This window comes from Barbus barbus, assembly GCF_936440315.1.
Source record: "Barbus barbus genome assembly, chromosome: 31".
Taxonomy (NCBI): domain Eukaryota; kingdom Metazoa; phylum Chordata; class Actinopteri; order Cypriniformes; family Cyprinidae; genus Barbus; species Barbus barbus.
Window position 1 is genome coordinate 21,687,855 of NC_136759.1, and position 25,629 is coordinate 21,713,483.

General features: G+C 40.4%; 1 protein-coding gene across 1 annotated transcript in view; it reads right to left on the reverse strand.

Annotated features, from left to right (window-relative positions):
• LOC306851012 (rho GTPase-activating protein 35-like) overlaps positions 1 to 25,629 on the reverse strand; it is an 85,751-nt gene that overhangs the window by 5,834 nt on the left and 54,288 nt on the right. Inside the window, exons 2-5 of the mRNA XM_079387024.1 lie at positions 18,418 to 22,552; positions 15,083 to 15,227; positions 8,965 to 9,042; positions 582 to 713 (exon numbers count right to left, since the gene is read on the reverse strand). Of these exons, the coding sequence (XP_079243150.1) occupies positions 582 to 713; positions 8,965 to 9,042; positions 15,083 to 15,227; positions 18,418 to 22,164 (4,102 nt within the window). The 5' untranslated portion in view covers positions 22,165 to 22,552. The remainder of the gene's footprint in view (positions 1 to 581; positions 714 to 8,964; positions 9,043 to 15,082; positions 15,228 to 18,417; positions 22,553 to 25,629) is intronic.

Below are 25,629 nucleotides of genomic sequence, written 5' to 3' on the forward strand. Positions count from 1 at the left end.
CTGCAAAATGGGTTACATGATTGGATCATACATTTAACGAATCAAATCCCCTCTTTTGTGCTTTACTCCACCAGTGCAGGTTTGGGTGTTACACTTAGTTTTCTGCTGAATCAGGCCTGCTGTTTGTGAAACTATTTAAAGCATGGCAGGACTTGAGAGGGCTTGTTTATTGAGAAACAGTCTGGAGTGAAGGACTAACGGCAATCTTAGGTTTAAGTCTCATCGCTTGTGTGTTGCTGGCTTGGAGCCATGCCCAGAGCAGACAATGCTGAACTTCACACTGAGAGAGAGAGAGTGTGTGTATTGAAGAACGGGGAGAGAAGTCTATAATAGCGCAACAGGAAAACGCACTGCAGAAACTCAATCCATTTCTACTCGCTGGCTTATCCCTCGTTTTTCTTTTTCTCCCAGCTCCACACACAAGATGTCCAGCAGAGAAGCTCTCCAGAGCGCACTAACCTCAGAGGACTACAACCAAGCATGCTGCTTTCTTAGAGTAAACATCTGGCTGTGGAAAACCTTCCCTCTATCAGTGTTTTTGTTGATAGTGAGAGGCTGCTCACTCTCTTGTTGATACTCACTGAAGGCCTCCACCAGCTCCGTCTGCATGCTGTATGGTACCAGAGGATCGGGCAGCTCTGAGAAGAAGCTCTTCATCGCTCCTGCCACCGTGTTCACAGACATGTCCTTCTCGATCAGGTCAATGTTAGGGTCTATAATGTACAGAAAGAGAGAGAGAATTCGGTTAGACTTTTAAATAGAAGTTCATGAGTCACTGCAGCTTCTCAAGCTATTTGCAATTTAAAGTTGTTAAATTAGTCTAAAAAAAGAAGGGAAGTGCACCATAATCATTTTAGGGTGCGACTGGTTAAGCATACATTATCCTTCTAATGGTTGTTTCCTTAACTTCAGGCAATTTCATGTGCTGCGGGTTAATTTTTATTAAAACCAACAGATTTCAGTATGATCACATTATAGCGATTTTTACCATGCATAAAAGGCACGTGAAAAGTATTTTTGTTACTTTTCACACACATTTTGTGTTTAAATTTAGTTTTATCTTTGGTCTCAGACCTTCAAAAAAAAAAAAAAAAAAAAAGAAAAAGAAAAAACAACTGCACAGCGCCAAAAGTGCCAATAACTGAAGAAACACTGTGACCTGCACCATAATCACCCTGACCCTGAAATACATTTTGTACCAAGGAAATGGCACTGAGATAAATGGGACACATTTTTCTAGGAGGTATTTGATCAGCCTTAACAGTAAAAAAATCTGTTTCTTAAAATCAGAGACACAGGATCATATGAACATCCCTGACTGCAAGCTTCTTTGTTCACACAAGGGGTCCTTCTGAAAGCACAAGCCCCTTATAATGAAACCTGTCCACTCTTGCTGTCTGGATGAATCTCTAATCTCTCGGCTGATCCAGCGAAATGTGTATCCAATTGGAGAATGTGTGCTTAGCATGCAGGTGTGAAATGAGTGCACAGGAGGGGGTGAGAGGTTACGAGCCGCAAACAAAACAAGCGCCGATTAAAACCACAAAACAATTTTGATATCCACTTCTGCCAATATGATTGCGCTAAAGATTCAAACACAGACGAGCACTCCACATTCGTATTACAATTGTAATCTTTCAGACCAGCATGTTAAATCCAGTTGACCCCAGATCAGTTACTCTAGCCGTCCTGATTGTATTTCATCAGAGATCGATAACGGCTGTGTAGCACCTGATTGTGAATCGTCTGACATTTCTCTGGAGTTGGCCGGGATGCTGCTGAGCACATACCTGCGCAGTAATTTCCGCCGTAATTGTATTGTCACCTGGCTGTGCGGGGTTCTGATCGATCAGACACGAGCCTTCGCCTTCTATTAGCTCATGCCGATCCGAAGCCGACCAGATCAGTGGAGCGTGTGTGCTCGCGGTTCATTACCCAAACCAATCTGCTGGTAATTAACTGACCTTCTCTTCCGGCGCAAACACACAAACAGGACAGCCTGTGGTGATGCACACACACAAATACGCTTCCACAGCACACAGTTTCTTTAGAGAGCTTAATGAAATGAAAATTCGAGGTTTGAGGATTTTAGTGTCTATTAAATAATAAAACATTAATATTTACGCAAATATTTATAAATATTATTATATTATATTAATTACTTTTATATTGCATAATATTTGTAACATGTATATAAATGCATTTTTATTTATGAATATTATATTTTGTTCTGGATGAAAAAAAGGTTCAAATGTGTTAAATTGGTCAAATTTGAAATACGCTATCACTGAAATGTTTTGCGACAGTAAATGTGTTTTTGAAAGAAGTCTCTTATGCTCACCAAGGCTCTTATGCTCACCAAGAAAGAAGTCTCGTATGCTCACCAAGGCTAAAAAAAAAAAAAAAGTATATATATACTTTTTTTTTTTTAGCCTTGGTGAGCATACGAGACTTCTTTCTATGTGTGTATATATATACACACACACACACACACAGTCAGTCAGGTCCATAAATATTGGGACATCGACACAATTCTAACATTTTTGGCTCTATACACCACCACAATGGATTTCAAATGAAACGAACAAGATGTGCTTTAACAGCATACTGTCAGCTTTAATTTGAGGGTATTTACATCCAAATCAGGTGAACGGTGTAGCAATTACAACAGTTTGCATATGTGCCTCCCACTTGTTAAGGGACCAAAAGTAATGGGACAATTGGCTTCTCAGCTGTTCCATGGCCAGGTGTGTGTTATTCCCTCATTATCCCAATTACAATGAGCAGATAAAATGTCCAGAGTTCATTTCAAGTGTGCTATTTGCATTTGGAATCTGTTGCGGTCAACTGTCAAGATGAGATCCAAAGAGCTGTCACTATCAGTGAAGCAAGCCATCATTAGGCTGAAAAAACAAAACAAACCCATCAGAGAGATAGCAAAAACATTAGGCGTGGCCAAAACAACTGTTTGGAACATTCTTAAAAAGAAGGAACGCACCGGTGAGCTCAGCAACACCAAAAGACCCGGAAGACCAAGGAAAACAACTGTGGTGGATGACCGAAGAATTCTTTCCCTGGTGAAGAAAACACCCTTCACAACAGTTGACCAGATCAAGAACACTCTCCAGGAGGTAGGTGTATGTGTGTCAACAATCAAGAGAAGACTTCACCAGAGTGAATACAGAGGGTTCACCACAAGATGTAAACCATTGGTGAGCCTCAAAAACAGGAAGGCCAGATTAGAGTTTGCCAAACAACATCTAAAAAAGCCTTCACAGTTCTGGAACAACATCCTATGGACAGATGAGACCAAGATCAACTTGTACCAGAGTGACGGGAAGAGAAGAGTATGGAGAAGGAAAGGAACTGCTCATGATCCTAAGCATACCACCTCATCAGTGAAGCATGGTGGTGGTAGTGTCATGGCGTGGGCATGTATGGCTGCCAGTGGAACTGGTTCTCTTGTATTTATTGATGATGTGACTGCTGACAAAAGCAGCAGGATGAATTCTGAAGCGTTTCGGGCAATATTATCTGCTCATATTCAGCCAAATGCTTCAGAACTCACTGGACGGCGCTTCACAGTGCAGATGGACAATGACCCAAAGCATACTGCAAAAGCAACCAAAGAGTTTTTGAAGGGAAAGAAGTGGACTGTTATGCAATGGCCAAGTCAATCACCTGACCTGAATCCGATTGAGCATGCATTTCACTTGCTGAAGACAAAACTGAAGGGAAAATGCCCCAAGAACAAGCAGGAACTGAAGACGGTTGCAGTAGAGGCCTGGCAGAGCATCACCAGGGATGAAACCCAGCGTCTGGTGATGTATATGCGTTCCAGACTTCAGGCTGTAATTGACTGCAAAGGATTTGCAACCAAGTATTAAAAAGTGAAAGTTTGATTTATGATTATTATTCTGTCCCATTACTTTTGGTCCCTTAACAAGTGGGAGGCACATATGCAAACTGTTGTAATTCCTACACCGTTCACCTGATTTGGATGTAAATACCCTCAAATTAAAGCACACCTTGTTCGTTTCATTTGAAATCAATTGTGGTGGTGTATAGAGCCAAAAATGTTAGAGTTGTGTCGATGTCCCAATATTTATGGACCTGACTGTACATCTATACACATATATATATATATACATATATATATATACACACACACACATATATATACATGCATATGTGTATATATTTAAAATCATAATCTTTGGATCTTTCTATTCATCAAATAATCCAAAAAAATGTACTTAACTATATTAAATATTGATAATAATAAAAATAATGATAAAACGTGACACCGAAGACTGGAGTAATGATGCTGAAAATTTATCTTTGATCACAGGAATAAGTTACATTTTAAAATATATTCAAACAGAAAGCAGATATTTTAAACCGTAAAAATATTTCACAATATTACTACTTTTGCTGTATTTTGGATCAAACTAATGTAGGCTTGGTGAACAGAACATAATTCTTTTAACAAAAAATTACAAGTTTTACTGTTCAAAGCTTTTGACTGGTAGTGTAAAAAAGTTATAAAGTTGTATGAATACAATCTCTCACAGAAGTGAGTACACCCTTCACATTTTTGTAAATATTTTATTATATCTTTTCATGTGACAACACTAAATAAATGAAACTTTGCTACAATGTAAAGTAGTAAGTGTACAGCTTGTATAACAGTGTACATTTGCTGTCCCCTTAAAATAACTCAACACACAGCCATTAATGTCTAAACCGCTGGCCACAAAAGTCAGTACACCCCTAAGTGAAAATGTCCAAATTTGGCCCAAAGTGTCAATATTTTGCGTGGCCACCATTATTTTCCAGCACTGCCTTAACCCTCTTGGGCATGGAGTTCACCAGAGTTTCACAGGTTGCCACTGGAGTCCTCTTCCACTCCTCCATGACGACATCACAGAGCTGGTGGATGTTAGAGACCTTGCGCTCCTCCACCCATTTGAGGATGCCCCACAGATGCTCAATAGGGTTTAGGCCTGGAGACATGCTTAGCCAGTCCATCACCTTTACCCTCAGCTTCTTTAGCAAGGCAGTGGTCGTCTTGAAGGTGTGTTTGGGGTCGTTATCATGTTGGAATACGGCCCTGCAGATCATGCTCTGCTTCAGTATGTCACAGTACAATGTTAGCATTCATGGTTGCCTCAATGAACTGTAGCTCCCCAGTGCCGGCAGCACTCATGCAGCCCCAGACCATGACACTCCCACCACCATGCCTGACTGTAGGCAAGACACACTTGTCTTTGTACTCCTCACCAGGTTGCCGCCACACACGCTTGACACCATCTGAACCAAATAAGTTTATCTTGGTCTCTTCAGACCGCAGGACATGGTTCCAGTAATCCATGTCCTTAGTCTGCTTGTCTTCAGCAAACTGTTTGCGGGCTTTCTTGTGCATCATCTTTAGAAGAGGCTTCCTTCTGGGACGACAGCCATGCAGACCAATTTGATGCAGTGTGCGGCGTATGGTCTGAGCACCGACAGGCTGATCCCCCCACCCCTTCATCCTCTGCAGCAATGCTGGCAGCACTCATAAGTCTATTTGCCAAACACAACCTCTGGATTTGACGCTGAGCATGCGCACTCAACTTCTTTGGTTGACCATGGCGAGGCTTGTTCTGAGTGGAACCTGTCCTGTGAAACCGCTGTATGGTCTTGGCCACCATGCTGCAGCTCAGTTTCAGGGTCTTGGCAATCTTCTTATAGCCTACGCTATCTTTATGTAGAGCAACAAATCTTTTTTTCAGATGCTCAGAGAGTTCTTTGCCATGAGGTGCCATGTTGAACTTCCAGTGACCAGTATGAGAAAGTGAGAGTGATAACATCAAATTTAACACACCTGCTCCCCATTCACACCTGATACATTGTAACAAGTCAAGTCAAGTCAAGTCACCTTACTTATATAGCGCTTTTTACAATGCAAATTGTGTCAAAGCACTGCACAATATCAAAAAAAGGAAAATAAAGTGTCAATAACACTAACGAGTCTCACGACACCGGGGAGAGAAAATGGCCAATTGCGCCCAATTTGGACATTTTCACTTAGGGGTGTACTCACTTTTGTGGCCAGCGGTTTAGACATTAATGGCTGTGTGTTGAGTTATTTGCTGGAGGGTACAGCAAATTTACAGTTATACAAGCTGTACACTCATTACTTTGCATTGTAGCAAAGTGTAATTTCTTCAGTGTTGTCACATGAAAAGATATAAAATATTTACAAAAATGTGAGGGGTGTACTCACTTCTGTGGGATACTGTATATGTGCTATATGTATATATAAAGTTATATATAATATAAATAAACAAATAAATAAATAAATATAAATATATATAAATTTACTATATAGACACGTCTTACCACCTTTAAAAATAAGCAATCGAAAATAAGTAACAATCAATTATGCACATAATACAAGCATATTCTATGCACTCTTACATTATGCTTTCATAATGGCCCTCGGTGGGCCGGATCAATAGCTGTGCATCAGTCCCGGTTAATTGAGCTTATCTGCTCTACAATGTGCTCGTTGACAGAAATGTGATCCATGCACCGAGGAATAGCAGCCATTTCTTTGAAAGCAGCGAGGTCAGCAGGGTCTGCTGTGACTGGCCCACTCAAACTTTTCCCCAAGGCAAATATGAGTAACAGAGTTCTGTATGTACTATGATATCCATGAGATGTCTTTAGATTATGCTGTTACAACAGCAGGGTAATGTGAGAGCATGGAAGTTCATGGAGGCCAGACAAGCAGAGAGAGAGAAGGTGGGAGTCATTGCTCTTGTTATACTTTAGTAATGTTCTTAGCTTTACAAGCTTCTTAAGTCGTACTTTTGAAACAGCACCATGGTATTAAAATGTTTTATGTTTTCTTCAGAATATAGTGTAAATTGTACATGGGTCAAAGACAAGATGTCTAATTTTGGTCTCTGCATCAAATTACATGTATAGTTTGGTTGCAAACAAGAGTCTTACCTGAAATGCAACAAAAGATATTGCTGAACAAGAGTTATTAGGTGAAATTGCAGACTGTCTAGTTAGGTACTACATTTGATGAAGATACTTTGCAACTGTCAAAAAGTATGTTCTATATTGTATGAATGTGTGTGGTATTGAAATCTGGATGTACTACATTCACTACGTTGTCATGGTCACATAACCTACCAGCATCAGTTGCGTCATTTTACTATTAGTCACAACTCCTCTCCCATGTCATAATGATAGTAAAGTCCCATCAGATGCATACTTTGGAACATCAGCAGAACTAGTAGGTCATCTGGTAGCACCTACTGTTTTATGAATATTGTGAATGTGGACATACCACATGCTGTTTTCACCTACTATAGTAGGGAAATATGCTTATTGTTAAATTCAATGCTGCGTGAACTCAACCAATCAGCATATTCAGTGCCCAAATCCTTCCCCAAATGTTCCGGACCTTTGAAAAAGTACTACCTCGTGAGCAGGGACTTTCTGAGGGGCAAATTTGTACCCAGAACTTTATTTAGATCCTGGTTCCAGTGGTGGAAACACACCGAGTACTAGCCTAGGGAACTAGTCCCTAGTTCATGGGTAAAGTTCCTATGGTTCCTATTGTTTTATGACAAAGGTATACATCAACACCACAAATTTGACAAGAATAAAACAAAACGCCCTTACTTTTCAGATTTCTGAATTCTAATCAAATAGTCTAAAAGTTACTACTTTCTGTGGTGATGGCAAAAGTACATACTTGAGTGAGACAGTATGCTAGTACTGGGACAATACCATTACATTTTCATCTTGATATTGCAAACTTCAGCATCTAGCATTTACTTTTAGATTTTTTTGCCTTTATAAGATTATTATAGTGTATAGTGGACAGGAAGAAAAGTGAGAGAGACTGGGGACAGCAGTCAGGGTTTGATTTGACTTTGACAGTTTCATAATAGGGCTGTCATGATATCAGATTTTCACTACATGACTTAAACACAAGTGTAGGGAAGTGGAAAGAGAGTTTATAACCATAACTACACAAAAGTGTACAAAAAGGACTTTTGAAATGGCACAGCTAACACAGTATTTTTTTTTTTTTTACAGGATCCAAAATAACTCCTACACTGGCAAACAAACTTTTTTGGCTGAAGGTAGAGTGTCTCGTTTTCATCTGTCGTCTCATCTGACATGATTTAGTGCTGCAGAACTAGCTACACACTAGTCATCGTCTTCATTTTTCCATTTTCTGATGGATGTCAAAGTGTTAAAGTGCAACACTGCCACCTACTATGTTGGAGTGTCAACCAGATTACAACCAGAATCAACCATAGTGTCAACAGTTACTGCCACTGGATTATTTACAGTATACTGTGTATTATGTGTAGTATTAACGTCAATATTTCATTTCATGATAATCACATTATGCTACAAATAATTCATACTCATTTCAAAACTGCCATGGTAGCTTCGGCATCAGAGCTTCGAACCGATTCAAACCGACAACATTTTTGTGTGATTCATTAAAACAATCTGCTCATTTGTTCACAAACTGGACTCCATTAGCATGTTTGCACGTAAATCTGTGCATCTAACAAAGACAATGGGATTATTTTGTGGCGTTTCGACTTATTACATTTAATTCACACTGCAAGATGCAACATGGGTAAAATGTGATTTTGTTTTCTGAGGCCGATTAGCATTTAAACGCATTATTTGTGTCTGCCTGACTTGAAACATTCCCAACACTGAATCATTTAAATTTACCCTTACTAATTTCTTTCCTTGCTATTTCAACTTATGTTCTACTCCACTGTTTCTTTTTAAATCGAATACTACTGCATGTTACTTAGCTGCACTACATTTTGTTCTATTTATATGTATCTGCCATGCCAATAAAGCACACTAAACAGAATCTGAAAAGAGAGATCAAAAGAAAGAGAAAGGCAGACAGGTCATGTGACTCACCCTGGTCAAACTGCCGCTGCATGCTTTCCATCTCGGCCTTATTTCCACTCACCCTGTAGATCCCCTCTGTGCTCAACCCTGTGTGTGTGAGAGAGAGAGAGAGTTGACATTAATTAATGAGTTTTGCACTCCATTCCTTTTACACAGTCTCAGAGTTTGATAAGAGCCAACAATGGTGTTATCACCAGCTCAGAGAATGTACAACGCATTACACATATTTAATTTATATCTGAGGTTGCTAATTGTGCGACCACACTCCGACTGTCAGATCTGTTTGACTTATCAGTCGTACATGAAGAATGAGGGCTGCCACAGGCAGAGAGCAGCTTGCGTCTTGTGCCCCGCAGATGCAGACGGAGACAAGAGCCAGAGAACAGCTCGGCTTGGCCCATCTCACCCAAGCAGAGAGAAAACGAGTACATCGATAAAGAGGAAGACAGAGCGAGAGGCGTCGGCGCATTGCCAAGGCAGACCGCATTGATTGCCTCACCTCTCCTGATCAATTATCCATAAAAGCTTTTCTGTGTAGCTGCAGGAAGGGAAATGTGTGTAGAGAGGAAGGGTGTGTTTGTGGTGGAGTGTAAGAACATGAGGGAAAAAAGAAAAAAAAGGTGCGAAAAGGACTGTAAAACTTCTGAAAGATCAAGTTTCATATTGCGTTATAGATTTGCACTGATCATAAAACTCTACTTTTGATGTCTGAGAAATAGCCATAGCCATATCACCCTGCAGCCCAAGACCGTTTGCCCACTGAAGCTAAGCAGGGTTGAGCCTGGTCAGTACCTGGATGGGAGACCTCCGGTGAAAACTAGGTTGCTGTTGGAAGAGGTGTTAGTGAGGCCAGCAGGGGGTGCTTACCCTGTGGTCTGTGTGGGTCCTAACGCCCCAGTGTAGTGACGGGGACACTATACTGTCAAAAAGCACCGTCTTTCAGATGAGACGTTAAACCGAGGTTCTGACACTCTGTGGTCATTAAAAATCCCATGGCACTTCTCGTAAAGAGTAGGGGTGTAACCCCGGTGTCCTGGCCAAATTCCCTCCACTGGCCCTTATCTATCATGGCCTCCTAATAATCCCCATCCACTTGATTGGCTCTATCACTCTCTCCTCTCCACCTGTAGCTGGTGTGTGGTGAGTGCACTGGCGCCGTTGTAGTGTGGCTGCCGTCGCATCATCCAAGTGGATGCTGCACACTAGTGGTGGTAGAGGAGACTATAAGATATAACTATAGATATGTAAATTAATAACTAAGTTACGTAAATAATAATTAAATTAACTGAAGTGAATAAATAAGTAAGTGTGCATGGATGGATGGAAGGCAATCATAAACACCACAAATTCATAATTTTTTTTTTTGAGAAAATAGAACATATTGGTAATGTAAACATTACTGATTACCTTATAATTTCTAATTAATGTTTCCAAGTCTCTGTTAGGTAGCGTAGCACTGGTCAAATTTAAAAATCAACAGAATTCACAGAACTATGCTTAACATAACAGAAAACCAACAGTTCACAGAGCATGAAACATGCTAAAGATCAACGTTACATTTAGTGACAATGTATTAATAAACTTTTAAGGGAAAGTCACAGTTTCATCAACTGGTCAGAAACTCACACTCTGTTCCCAGGCCAGATGATCAACCTTATTGTCAAGCCCTGATTGGGCTTTTTATTTGGCCTGTTAATTTTTAAAGCAAACCAGACCAGAACACTCTAGCCTACTATGTACTTCAAAATAGTTTTGATGCCCATTTTATGAGCAAGTTCTTCAAATGAAGCTTAATGAACTTAATTCAGATGAGCTTTCCAACTAAGAAATCACACAAAAGGACTCAAGACTATCCATTCATAGCTTCAACCAAATTTAATCAGAAACTAAAGACTCCAAAAGAAAACGTTCAAACAGAACAGAAGCCACAGGAATGCATGAGGGAGAAAGAGAAACATCCTCTGAAGGACAGTCAAGGACAATACAAGGAAGTCACCATATTTCCAGTTCATTATATAATTTCTCTCATGTCATTTCATGTCCATCACTCTCAATCTATTGGCCTTCAAAATGAACGTCCAGTCCATTAGCAGCATCAAGAGAACGCCATGTTAAGACATTTCAAAATAACACAGAGCACTTTGAGCCTCATGGGCTTCTCTAACTGAAACTCACCATGACCCTTTTGCTTAAAGCCCTCCTAATGCACATATAACCCTGCAACATGTCCAAACAAACCCCTGCCGCTTCCTGCCATCATCTTCAGCATATCCTCCGGGGCCAGTATCAGCCAATTCAGCATTTCTCCTCCTCCAAAGGCTGTCACGTTCCCTCCTAGAGCTGTTTCTACTAAAGCCATTTCATTATCTGATTATCATATTAAAAATAGGGTCTGATTGATGGGTTACAGTTGGCGGCCTGTGGGCTGAGACTATATACTGTATCTCCTGTTCCCATACTGTGTAGCACTGGACTGATTCTGGAACAGGTCCTGCTGCTATGAAAAGCAGTGAATAATGAGGAGATGGTGACCCCAACGGCCCTAAAACATCCAACGCTCATTTATCACACCATCCCATTGCTACAGTGAGAAAAGGACTGACAGATAGAGAGTAAGAGAAGACAAAGAGAAAAGAGAAGTTAAATCAGAGACAGGTTTACCTAGAAGAATGAACGGGAAATGAGAGGAACACTAAGGGAAAGCAAGTATTTTTGGTACAGAGGGTATAACGGAAGGGACGGAAATGGATCCCTATAGAAACTACTGTATATAAATCTGAGGTTACATAACAGGCGGCGAATGCGTTTTCATTTCAGCGCCATCAAACACAAAAAGCAATAGGAGAAATGACATGAACCCTTCTCAAGAAATATACAAGCTAAACTTGACTAGTTTGCTCATAAACTGAATTTGTCACCCAGCAACAAAACTTTGGTCTTTAAAAGAAGTCATTTGGATTAATGTGATGGTCACTCGACAATGAATTGGGCCCGAAGCATTCACAAAATACCACAAAAGTTTCATACGAGTATAGATATGTCGGGTGAATAAAGAATGACTGAATGTTTTGATTGTTTTTGTATTAAATTATTTCATGAATTAAGTAATTTAGACCAGATATGTGCTACATACTGTACTCTGCCATCCGAAGGTTTTGGGTCAATACTTTTTTTTTTTTTTAAAGAAAGTTATAGTTTTACTTAGCAAGGACACAATAAATTGAAAGGAAGTGAAAGTAAAAACATTTGAAATGTAAGAAAAGGGTTATTTTTCAAACAAATGCAGTTCCCTTGAACTTTCTATTCATCAAATAGCCTAATCTTGAAAAATATTTATTGCGGTTTCCACAAAAATATGAAAAAGCATATTTTTTAAACATTTATCATAAGAAAAAATGATTATTAAGCAGCAAATCAGCATATTAGATGCTGAAAATTCAACTTTGCATCACAGAAATAAATTACATATTAAAATATATTACAATAGAAAACAGTTATTTTGAATTTTTGCACAAATAAATGCAGCCTTGATCAGCATAACCATTTAAGCACATCGACTCCAAACATTTGAATGGTAGAGTACTTTGAAAACAACTAGGCCTAGTCGGTCTTAAGTAAGCCTTGCATAATTAGGCATGTATTAGACAAGTCCAGGCTCCCGAGGAATCTGCACTTGTAGACCTCCACAAAAAGCTCAGTAGACTTCAAATGTCATTTACATAACACATATGCACATACCCTGTCTTGCTTATTTAATATTTTACTTATTTTCAGGGCTCGAAAAATTTCTAAATCCCTGGTAGCCCTTCGGGCAGGTACTCTTCAGATTTTGGTAGCCCGAAAATTAATTTAACTAGCCCAAATAAAATAAAGACCATAAATGTCAATCAAAAACATTTTCAATACACAAATATCAACGAATATCAAGGAAAGAGTTTTATTTTACTATTTACAAGGTATTTGCAGAATTCTTAAAAATCTATTCAAGGCAATTTGAAAAAAAAATTCTTATACTATTTAACGTATTTAAAACTGTCTAAGGGCTTAAAAACTCTTCAGTTTAGTTGTATCAAATATAAGGACCCGTGGGAGCAATGTTCCCTCTAATTGTTTTTCTTGCTGAGCAAAACTTTTCTCTATTGGGTGGACATTTCGGGCACCTGAGCAAAAGCATTCTTTATACCAGACCTGTACAGCATGCACACAAAAACGTGTGTAACTTTGAACTTTAATGTGCTATATATATATATATATATATATATATATATATATATATATATATATATATATATATATATATATATATATGATGAGCAAGAGACTCAAAGTCAAAGACTCAAAAACAAGGTCAATTATTTATCAGGTTTATAATATAGCCCTAACATAATATATTATCAAAACAAACTATTCCTTGGTCGCGCGCGCTCATCTAAGAGGGAACACTGCGTGGGAGCCCTGTATTTAAGGTAGCCCGTCGGGCAGGGCTGTGATACATTTTGGTAGCCCGACTGGAAAACACAATAGCCCCGGGACATCGGGCTAGTGATTTTGCGAGCCCTGATTTTATTTTGATTTCACCTATAAAAGAGCTATAAAACTAAGAAAAAAACCCTATTTAAACTAAATCTCAATAGCTGACCTTATAAACCGACTAGCAGTTTTCATATGACCACAGTGACCAATCCCTAATTTACACAGCTAGACGTAAATTTAGCTTTTATGAGACCTTGAGATACACAGTGTTGCCATATGTACAATACTAAGCCGCTATGACTAAGCACATCTTAGCTACAGTTGTTAGCGGGACTTGCTTGACATGTCAAACTGACATTTTTCTACAAAAGCCTTTGTAAAAGCAATTCGGTGTAATTCTGATAAGGTTGTATTGTTTTGATGGGTAAGGCACTTTGAGTGAGCGAGCGAGTGAATGTGTATCCTCTAGTGTTCACGCTGCTATCAGCAAATCATGCTGTAGGCTGTTGTAGAATCCAGTTCCACCCACAGAGCACAAAAAAAAGAGCTGAGCCCGAAAGATTGTTCACCATTTCTGCTATGTGGTATCGATCTCAATGAGGGAGTTATCAAGCAGAAGATTACCACAAGGGGTTTGGCAGCTTACACACATACACAACGAAACATAAAAAAGGTGGGAGAAGGGCAGGGGGGAGAGGAAATGGAAACAAGGGACAAAGATCAGGAGCTGAATTAAGAAAACTATTAATGACGCCATTGACTCTACTCTGCCCCCCAGTGGTTCACACATTCAATCCAAAGGGTGGGGTTGAGCGTTCTCTTAGGGATTTGACATGAATACACTATGTATGTAATAATGTATTGTACCAATTTCATGTTTTCTTTTATACTTATGTGTGTAATTGTAATCCAGTAGTGAGGATCCAGTCAAATCACTTGAGTGATAACCCAGAAGCACACAAAGCAACGTAATTATGAGATCTGCATCCGTGAACATGCCAACATTTGACTAATAGGGGCTCATTATACAGTAGGTTGCACAGGGTTGACTTCATCTAAACTACAGATGGACAGATGCATCCCACAGGGAATACTGATGTGTTCTCCAACACTCAGCATAACAGAAAACCTAAGCCGGAGCAAATGCACTTTCTCTCAGTTGATGAGCTTAATCCCTGGAAGCTAATGGCGCTAATGCTACCGAGCCAAATCAAATCACAGCTGCGTAGATACACACGTAACAAGTGCACATACCTGCATTCATGCATTGTATTATCATACTGCTGAATATGAGAGGCTTTTATTTGCATGCTGTGCTCTGTGGGATCATTTAAAATGCTAAAATTATCATATAGGTTAGGTACGGTATATACACTGTTGACAAAACATCTTAAACCAGCCTAAAGTAGTTTGCTGGTCTCCCAACTTGGCCAGGTTGGTTGGGTTTGCTGGTTTTAGAGGGATTTGTAACTTCAGAACTTCAGATACAATTAGTAAACCAACTTAAGTTCGACACAGATCTGAGCAGGATTTGAACTTCAGCCTCAAGTGTCAGTTGCTGGCGTGTGTTTTAAATGCATTTTAAATAATTGAGTTCAATACCTCACTCCAAAGTAACAATACAAAATCTGAATTTTGGCTATGTGCTGCTTACCTGTAGCCTCAATGTAACGGATACACTTATCGATGAAGAGTGGAATGGGCCGATCTGGCGTGACAACGTTGGCCAAGGGAACACCGAAGTAGTTACTTTCCAGAGGTTTGGACGATGATGACTGACGAGCCTTTGACCGCGTTTTCTGTTAGACAGGAGACAAAGACGTTATTTGCTGGTACAATAACAATAGCCAAGTTTGAGTCACAATTAAGCACGTACAATATCTCAACAAGTTTAATATAAAATACATCAACAGGTTTTGATAATAATTATAATATTAAAATTAAATGTATTTTAACATGTCTAATGTTACCGGAACATAAATGCAGTGATTCTTCAGGCAGCTAAATGCATAAATCCACTGAAATCACCTTCATATCAGTTGATTAAAAAAATTAATAAAATTCTAAGACAAGGTTTAATATCATTTGTAGACACTTGGTTTTATATTTGGCATCTTATGCAATGAAATTCATATTTTTTAAGTGTCATATCAGAGTCCAAATACTGTGCATCAGACCACCCTAAAGGCAGTCAAATCATTCAAATTATTACAGCAATTTGACAGTTTATACTAAGGTACATTGGGCTTGACTTTTGCGTTTAGAGTTCTGCAGGAGGATACACTGCTCAGACCTTCCTCCCTACCTCCTGCCTTCCCATAATGCTCTGCAGCAGGGCATCACGGCTCATTGGCTAGTGTGTCTGCAGTACTGTCAGACAAGAGAAAAAGCTATGACGCTTATTAGGCCAGAGCCTGTCTGCTCTATAGCTAGAAGGCAAGCCGGCTTCCTGGTATATCCGCAGGTCAAAGCTCTGCTTTTCACACATTCAGGAACCATGTCACATTTGCCTCCCTTTTTCTATCTCTCTCTCTCTCTTTTTGCTTCTTACATTTCCCGCTGCTCTACTCCTTTTCTTATTTTCAGATTTCACCTAAATCCCCACTGGCTCCTCTCAATAGACGTTTACATAATTACCTCCCTCCCCTCTCCAAGATCTCGGTAAAGAATCTGTGCTCCAATTACAGTTCACAGGGAGTATTACTGGGATGGCAATGTTATGCGAAAGTAATGCGTTCACCCTGCAATGCAGGTCACACAGCAACCCAGACCAAGGTGCACAAAGAAAACCAGCTACATCATGTTTATAACTGCTACTCCACCCATTTGCAACTTCAGACATGACAGGATACTCATGTTACAGTGTGAATAAATGCAATGTTTGGTTAAATGTTAAATCTACGCAAAAAGTATTTGCAAGTGGTGGAAAACTTCACAATGAAATCAGTCCCCTGGTATCTCCACCATGCAACCATTCACTTGCCAGTTGCTGGTTCAAAGTTAAAGGGGGCATTAGAAAGGAACTAGGTGACAGTGGAATTTAAAACATTCCACTTGTTAGGTGAGGAGATTTTAAAAGGCTGAGTGAACATTTCCGGCCTTGCCGTCCAACATACTGAGAAAGAGAAGGTGCACAGATGGGAGAGTACACAGAAACAGGAAAGGCTTATTTGAACTCCTTTAACATCAGAAGGGGACAATCTTTGCTGAAAAGAGCTTAAACCAGTACAGACCCCTGAGGCTACTGGGCTGCTGTGCTTTTTTATGGGTTGCTTTATGGATCAGTCCCATAAGGCAATTGATGCAAGCAAGGTGATTTAACCCAATGGCCTCGTTCTAACCCCACTGAAGTAATAAAGACACTGCTGTGCAATGAGAAGGACTGGTGGCTCAATCCTTTCATATGCCCTCAGGCTGTCACATGCTCTATGAGAACAGCAGTGACTGAAATTTCTGCTCATGTGAATACAGCGTATTATGGGAGTGATGGCTACAATAGTATTCCCAGCAAAAAAATAATTCAGATTTTACAACTATTAAGCAAAAAGCAGACAACTGCAAGTGAACAGCACCCAACTGCCTTGGCAAAAGAGTCAGACTTGTATAATAATCCATTTTGTCCGACTTAAACACTTTTAAAGATGGACATACACCACAGCATAACTAAAAATCAACCCTGACCAAAGTTTGGCACACAGACATACAGATAAACTAAAGGATTAAAGTCTGTGCATCCATGACACACACACAAAAAACACTAACTGGTCTCATGGCATAAACGTACCTGGGCGCACTTTTTAGTGAGATGCGAAATATGTACCAATAAGTACAAATTACTGCAGTTTCCAAAAGAAATGAACACTAGAGGCAGTAAAACTCTGACGCCTTTTATTCCTTTTCACACAAATTTACAGAGTTTCGATTAATAAAGCGTAATTTTCGCACAATTACGTCAAGAATATCATGTTATGACTTCAAAACAATATTAATATGCTGGGAAATTTGAAAACGGATGCTTTTGAACGTTAGCATAACACAAATCCAGCTTCATATCTATGGGTTTTCATTGACAGTAGGTTTGTTCGGTAGCTCACCGAGTAAGGAGACGTAGGAGGTGAGGAGCTCCGAATCACGTGTAACTACAGTTTGACAAAACAGTTCAAATCTGCATATACGGAAGTTCAAATAGCACAGTTGCATCAACAAATGCGTTTTTATACCAGTTTTGCATTTGTCAACACTATCGGGTCGGTTTAGGGTTGGGGGCATATTTTCAACATGACAGAGCATTAATTTTTAGCGACGGTCCCCGGATATCTGAATTATGAACCGCCGCAATACGTACCTATATCAAGGTAATTAAAACGTGGCAGGGTTCATGTACTGAACCCGTGTTTTAGTGCCACTCAGTGGACATTTCTCTTTGAAACTGCGGCGAAACGTGCAGTAAGTTACATAAAAACATAAAAAGTCTCGCTAAAAAGTGCACCCAGGTACGTTTATGCCACAAGACCAGGTTGAAAAACAGCTGGATCTTTTCTCAGAGGATCAGCTTTCTGAAAATTACGTAAAACACAGCCTAACAGGCTACTGCTCCAAGACTGTAATTTGCACTTAGAGAATGGGTCAAAGACTTCCCCTGATCCTGGATGACGCTAAGTGCAAGAAAAAACAAAACAAAAAAAAAAACAAGCACATGCCACCATTCCTCTACATTTGTTAGACAGAACACATTTTCTGTAAAAGAGTCTGTCAAACACTGACAACATCTGACAACACTGACAATACACAGATGTGAATACAGCTGAATTTAATACAAATACTCAAGTGTAGTCTAATACAAAAACAGCATTAAATGGCAATTCAGAATCATATTGTATATCAATAAAAATGAAATAAATTATGGCCATCTTAAAAAAAAGTTTGCCTGTATAAATGTGCTCTGAAGTACAATGAATATATGTAACGAAAGAACATCAAAAAATTTACCTTGGTATTTCTTCGCAGACTTCTCAAGATATTCCTCCTCTTTGGGTCCTCGCCTTCTTCATTCAAGGAACTGTCCCCTTTCTGTGCAGCAAGTTCATCCTCTTTAGTTTTGGGGAGACCTCCAAGTTCATCATCACTGCCAATGAAGCTTGTGCGGTAGCTGCTGAACTTTCCAAGACGTTTGGAGCGATCACGATACAGCCGAGGTTTAACTCCAAGAGCAGATAGTTTCCGTCTACGTTCCAATGAACTGCTATCGGCCTCACTGTCTGATCCATTTCCTGCACCATTAGAATGGGTCTTGTTTGCATTGCGAATAGTGATAATCTTTCCCTGTGTACTGTCATGTGGTACAGAATAAATATTTTCCTCCTCTGTGGGACGGGGCTTTGCTACTGCATCCATGGGCTCAGCATAGTCAGATGGATCATAACCACCTTCAGTTGCTGGTGGCCAGGTGACTGACGGTAATGAGCGCCTGTTAGGTCCATGTAGGCTCAGGTCCATGTATGAACTGATGTTTGAGGATTTGGGAATGTCAAAGGTGACATTGGGCTTTGGTCGCACCTGAGGTGGGACTTTGTTGTTAAGCTTGTTTTCAAAAGTTGTGATGTCAGAGATGAGCGAGAAGGTATCACCCTCCATATCTGGGAGCTTGATACCTCCACCATGGGCCAAAGTGCCATCTTCCCTTAGGGTGGGATAAGGTGGGGAGGGCTCGATGTCATCCTCTGAGTCCAGCAATGTGATGCTTGGGGAGCCACATCGAGGTGAAGAAACATTTTCATTGGTGACATTGTCTGCAACGTTGTCATACATATATGTTGCCTCTACAATGGTTTTCTTCTCCACTACCTCCTTAAAGAATGGCTGGAAGTGGTCTATGCGATGCAAGCCTCCCACCACCCCACCAGGTCCACAGATTACAGAGCTGAAACGGGCATCGATTTCACGGGCCAGTTCCTCCCCTTGGCCAAGCTGCTCCCGGACTGCCTCAGAGTCTGCAAGTTCTGACTGAGTCTCTGCAACAGCAAGCAACTGCACTGGAATAATATCTTGGACCTCACAAAGGAAGGCACAAAGGGTTTCCATGGAAGCCTTCCGTTTGGCTGAGTACACTGCTATGTAACCATGCACTAATCTGCTTTTACGTAAGGAAAAAGATGAGTGGTAAGATAGAACAGCAAGATCAATGCTTTGCCTTTGGCCACCAATAGATAAATCCAACAAAACTGATGTTCCACTGGACAGACTGGTAGAGGGCCGACAGTGCTGGGGCAGCAAGAATGGTGAAAGAAGCTGGTCAACATCATAAGTATCTCCACACATCAGACACATTACGATTCGCAAGTCACCCTCTGTACTCTGCTGAGAGTCTCTGAAACCTGCAAATGCAGGTAGCAAAGGTGGGGAGCTACTGCCAAAACTAACTGAGGGTCTTCGTGTGTCTAACAGACCTTTGAGTATCTGGTTTAAATGTTTTTCATTTATATTGCGACCATAGCCCACACCTGGAGAAGCAGGCTCTAAATAACTACACTGAATTTTGCCAGCCACTTGTTGACCTTGTTGGATCAGGCTTTGTGCCGTTTCACCTCCAATGTCAGAAATTGAACCAACACCTCTTTTGGTGACCAACAGAAGAGATAAGGGAAGCTGAACTAGATTGGTATCCCTTCGACCTATGGTTGACTCTCGTAATTTCTCAATACTATCAACAATATAGGATAAGGATTCCTTTGAGTTGTAGAGGCAGAGGCAACCATGTGGGGCAAAAGTGGGGGTATGGAAGGAGTTCACTGGAAGGCGTACATTTCCCTCTATAGGTCGAAGAGCCAGTTCATACGTCCTTCCATCTAGCATGTACCGTTCATCATTGGTGCACAGGGCTCTGATCTCATTAGCCAACTCTCTTGCAAGTCCATCTTTGCCAAGGATCACAAGATTAATTCTGTCTACCTTTCCCTCACCAAATTGTGATTTTGTGCTTCCATCAAAGCAATATCGAGTGGGAAAACGAAGGGCTAAGAGTTGCTCAATTTTGCCATCCACACAATGAGGACTGGTAGGACAGGTTTCCTTAGTAGGGTGGTAGACAAAATGGATATGCTTGAGTACAAGGGCATCTCTCTCAGCTTGAAGCTTTTGCAGGGCCTTGAACCTCGGCTCCTCTCCAAGAGCCTCCTGGATGGCACCCATTTTTTCTTTACTGGGCTTAGCATCAACTTCAAGCTCATAGAACAACTCGGAGTACTCCAGTAAAAGTTCTTGGAAGTCCTCTTTGGCTTGGTCAATAATAATCTTCTGGTATTTGTTATAGATATCAAGGTACTCAGGCTCATCCAGCCACTGATAGAACTCCTCATTCATGATGAAGCTACGAGCCTCCTCCCAGGGTTTGCCAGGTGTAACAAATAGTGAAGACGCAAGTTTCTCTTTGAACTCCCATCTTATTTCTGCCCGCTTTCGCTCATTGCGCAGGTGTTCTAAGTGAGCCTCATATATTTGCTCTGCTGCAGGGGTTTCCAAAAGGTCCTGGGGAATGCGATCATCCTCCATTTTGTCGATGTGTGGTGTAGTTTCCCAAGGTGTGTCATCCAGCACTACAAACCAGTGGGAGAATTCCCGCTTAGTCTCGAGAACTTTCTGTACTCCTGACCAGCTTAGGTGATCAATTTCATCCAGGCCTGGAACCAAGGAATTGAGAGCCTGTGGGAGTGTGCTGAGATATTTTTTACGCCGCTTTTCTATATGCTCTTGCTTGAGCCTGTGCACATGCTGCTGGAATAGTTTTTTGGCTTTGGAAGTACCCTCGAGGAAGACATACTCTTTGTATTCAGGGGATGTCTGCATTCTGCGGTTGATGTTGGGCCATGTTTCATTATGGTTCTTCACAATGCGGCTTACCAGCCACTCATAGCGGTCCTTAGCGGATGCTATCTGCTGACTCTGCTGCTTGAGCGCTTCAAAGTATGGAATGATCTTGGGCTTCCCTCTACTCTTATCTATTAACTGCACCAAGGTAAGAAAGGCAAGGTCAACATTAACATTAGAGCGTGCTGAGGTTTCAACAACCTGCAAATTCTTCTTGGCCAAGGCAAAGGTGTGAGAGTCTTTGATGTACCGCTCAACTCCTTCATCACACTTGGTCAGCACAAGTACAACTGGCTTCTTGGTCTTAGCTAGCTGGTTATAGAGATTGGTGACAAACTTCATCTGGTCATCAAAATTTCGGTTCATTCCCCTGCTCACATCTACACAGAGTAAGAATCCATCCACTAAAAGCTTGCCTTCAGGCATTTGCTTCTGCTCAAAGTCTTGCTCTAGTCCTAGCTGATCTGTGCAGAAATACATAAGCTTCTCAGCAGAGGCCAGTTTGGTGGAAGCTGCCCGCTTGATATAGGGCTGTAAGGCAGTACTTCGATGTGGCTGAAACGTTTGGTCATCAATGAACTCTGTCTGTTCCACCACATGCATTCGGTTCTCAGCGCCCTCCTCCAACATTTGTACCGCCTCGCCCCAAAACAGAAAGTGGTCATTGTTTACCACTCTACCACCAAAGTCACTTGTGCTTAAAACAGATGTGTGGTCCAAATGAAAATCATCAGCACTGGGGCGAACAAAGCGATTACAAAGGCAGGACTTGCCTACCCCACATTGCCCCTTTTCCTTTTCAGTCCCGGACAAACCTACCACAACAAGGTTGTAGGTTGGTGCCCGGGCATCTTGTTTTTTTGCCATCATCATCGTATGACAGCACTCATTTTGCCATTCCCAGAAGCTCTAGTTTGAAAGCTGCTGGGCTGATGTTCCATCCAAATGCTTTCAGGCTTGGCAAATTATTTATTTCTAAAGAACCTCAACGTTACTTTAGGGGTTTTTTTCCCATGCAGGGCCAGTACGTCCAGTCCCTTTAATGATCAAATTTTAAATCCACAGTCATTTGGCCATTCACAATTTCAGCAGAGCTTTAGAAGGGGAAGAAGGGAATGGGTTTGAGGGTGGGGGAGAGGAGTCCCTGTGGACTTAGGCGGGTGTGTTGCAGGTGGTATTATTCCAGCCCATCTACTCTCTTCAAGGTCACTCTGACACAGAAATACTGCAGTTTTCAGGTTCGCCCAACCTGAATCTGACCCTGCAAGAAATAAAAGGAGACATTACAATTAGAAAGTTACTACAAAATAGATTCCAATATGAAACTATAATAATTTATCCATCATGTTTTCATTTATTAAATATCTAAGACTACTTAGAGGACAAATAATTTTGTTCAAATTTGACCAAATACAACTATAAATCTATAAGCTTTCACATCAAGATGACTGACTTTATATTGGCTGTTAAAATTTACTGCAGTACAGTAAGGGCTATGTAACTGCAAATTCACAAGGAATTTGATTATTTTGGCACCACCAGTCCCTGTTTTATTTCATCAGTTGCCCAGGGTTGTTTATGCATAACCTAAAGGTATCAATACCAAGGTATAAGAGGCTGGTATCATACCAAAGCCAAATTTTTAAATTGATTCAACCCTACAAGGCATTCACATTCTAATCCCCAAACACACACAAACATATACACACAGATGAAAGCTGTGATAAGTGCTTCAGAGATACAGTTTTAATTGGGCAACTAGGGAAACCCAAAATGGCCCTTAATAGGAAGCACTGCACTCTGGCTGCTTTCCACTCTCAAAAATCATTTTCAAAAGGTTTTTGCTATAACAAAAATTAACAACTCCATTAACATTTCAAAAAGAGTGATAAACTGTGAATCAAATTCAGAAACTAATTCATAACAGGAAATGTATGATGTATAAATTGACTGGTGAAAGCATGTAAATTGTAAAGCATACAAAAACAAATTAAGTCAAGGCCTGTGGAAATCTACAAAAAGAACAGAACCCTGTAGGACAATATATGACAAGAGCTCAGAGGAGCTTTCACACTTTTCTTGAATTCCAATAGCCTGCCAAATGCAGAAAAAAAGATGTTGCAATAATTACAGAATACAGCGAAAAGGGTAAGAGTATCCTTACCCTTTTGATATCTATTCTGCTATTTGTTTTGGAAACAAATTACAATCACTATTTATACCTTTATATTTTATTTTTGTTGTCTTTTTATATATAGGCACTTGACTATGTCAAGGACAGGCACCACAGAAGCCACAGACCTCCGTCTGCCTGCTCAACAGCAGCACCTTGGAGGCAAGACTAGGTACATGTGCTGACAACAGCTCTCAAGGCACTACATCTAGCAATCACAAGCGACACATGATTGCAGTTGCAGGTGTCACTGTCACGGTCTGGGCCAAATGTAATGATTCCGCTGTGGTGAATTTGCTCTGTGAAATAGCTTCTTTGTAACAGCCAGCATTCTTGAAATCACAAAACATGTAAGAGTTTTAACATTTCATTTGAATTTCTGACACTTAATATCTGAGCGGAAAAGGGTATCAAAGTTTGAGCCTTGGCATGCAAGCCAATGTTGGATCACTGATAAGACCAGTGGAATCATGCTCGTATAACTCTCTCAAAAACAGCTTTTGCTACAGTACGATTAGCCAGCAATCACTGGACACTTGCAATAAAGCAAACACAAAAGTGAGGTATACTGGCTGAAATGTCAAGAACGAATTTGTCATTCTACTCCCCCACTATAGTTAAAAAGTGGAGAACAATGCAATCCTATGGGTGTGGCAGCATTATGTGTTTAACCACTGACCAGCTCCCCCTAACATAACTCAGAAACATCATCTTCATTTTATGTGTTAAATATTACACCTGCACTGCTCAAGAGCTTATCAAAATCATTTATGAAATGTAACCTGAATATATTTCCATTGCATTCATCCAACAAGACTTCAAATGAACAATTTTTTTTCTCTAGTAGCCCATGAGGACATCTTTGAGCCCATCAGATGTGGTTATCAGTTAGTAAGTTACGAGGGAGTAATTATATCATTCGTGCTGATAGAGGGCAGATAATTATGCAATTATGCTCAAGAACAGGTTGCTGTAAGTGCCATCCATGGTAATGCTTTCCATGTTAAATTCCAAGATGTTACAATGAAGAAGAAAAGATGCGAGAATGCATTTTGTGGCTTGAAAATTCATTTTAGCAGAGAAACACTTGAGAGCTCTCAAGGAAACATAAATCATTAACAAATAACCATGACAGCTGCCTGGCTACAGATCAGCTATGGCCCACGTGTCGCACACATACACACACAACCAGGTGGTGACTCCACCTTCTGGGACCAAAAAAAAACAAAACAAAAAAACAGTGCATCTGTTTTGTTGGGTCACCAACATGACAAGTAGCGCCATACTTGCTGGTTCATGATCAATTGTGAAAGTCATTAGTCTAATTAAGAAAGTGCTCATTATTCTTTAGCTCTTCATGACCTAGCTGTCTGAAACTCACACGTTGCCGCCAGCGCAAGAGCCACATCTGCTTGATCTGTCCCAGCTGTGTAATTCCATGTATTGCTTTGTCTTTCCATGTTCGGCATGCTATCAGTGCCATAAAACGAAATGAATTTACAACAGCTAAAGATGAGAATCAGCCTGTGTTTTTCCCCTGATAAACTAATGCAGCAACAAACAAATCATAGATATCACAAACATGCGAACAGATGGCTGATACAAAATCAACTAATAAAAATAAAATTCAAGCACTTCACGCAGACATTCAAGTACTAAATAACGGTTCATGTCCATCTGCAATTCTAAACACTTCTTGTCGAACAACTACTCAGATTCATAACTATGACAACTATAATTTAAAATAGGAACTAAACACTTTTCTGATACACCAAATGAAAATGTTAATTTGTAAATTGCATTACACTACTGGCTACTTGCATGTTCAAGTGAGACAAGGTGCCATCTAAAATGCCTACCTAAAACCTTGCAATCCTCCTTTGTCCACTATAAAGTCTGGATATGTATGAATTAAAAAAGTGGGCATTGAGGGTGCATAGTAGATGAGGGGGGCCTTCTGAAACCAAAAATATCAAATGGGACGCCTTAAAATCTTGCAGACACCCATAGCACGTCTGCAAAAAAAAGGGGGACCACTGCTAAGTTATCATCCAACAGACTGCAAAAGCAGATGTTCCAGCATCCACCAATCAGAAGTGAGATACAAATCACATACATAACCATGTTTTTATAAGACCTGATACAGTCCATCAAGCCAAAGCTAG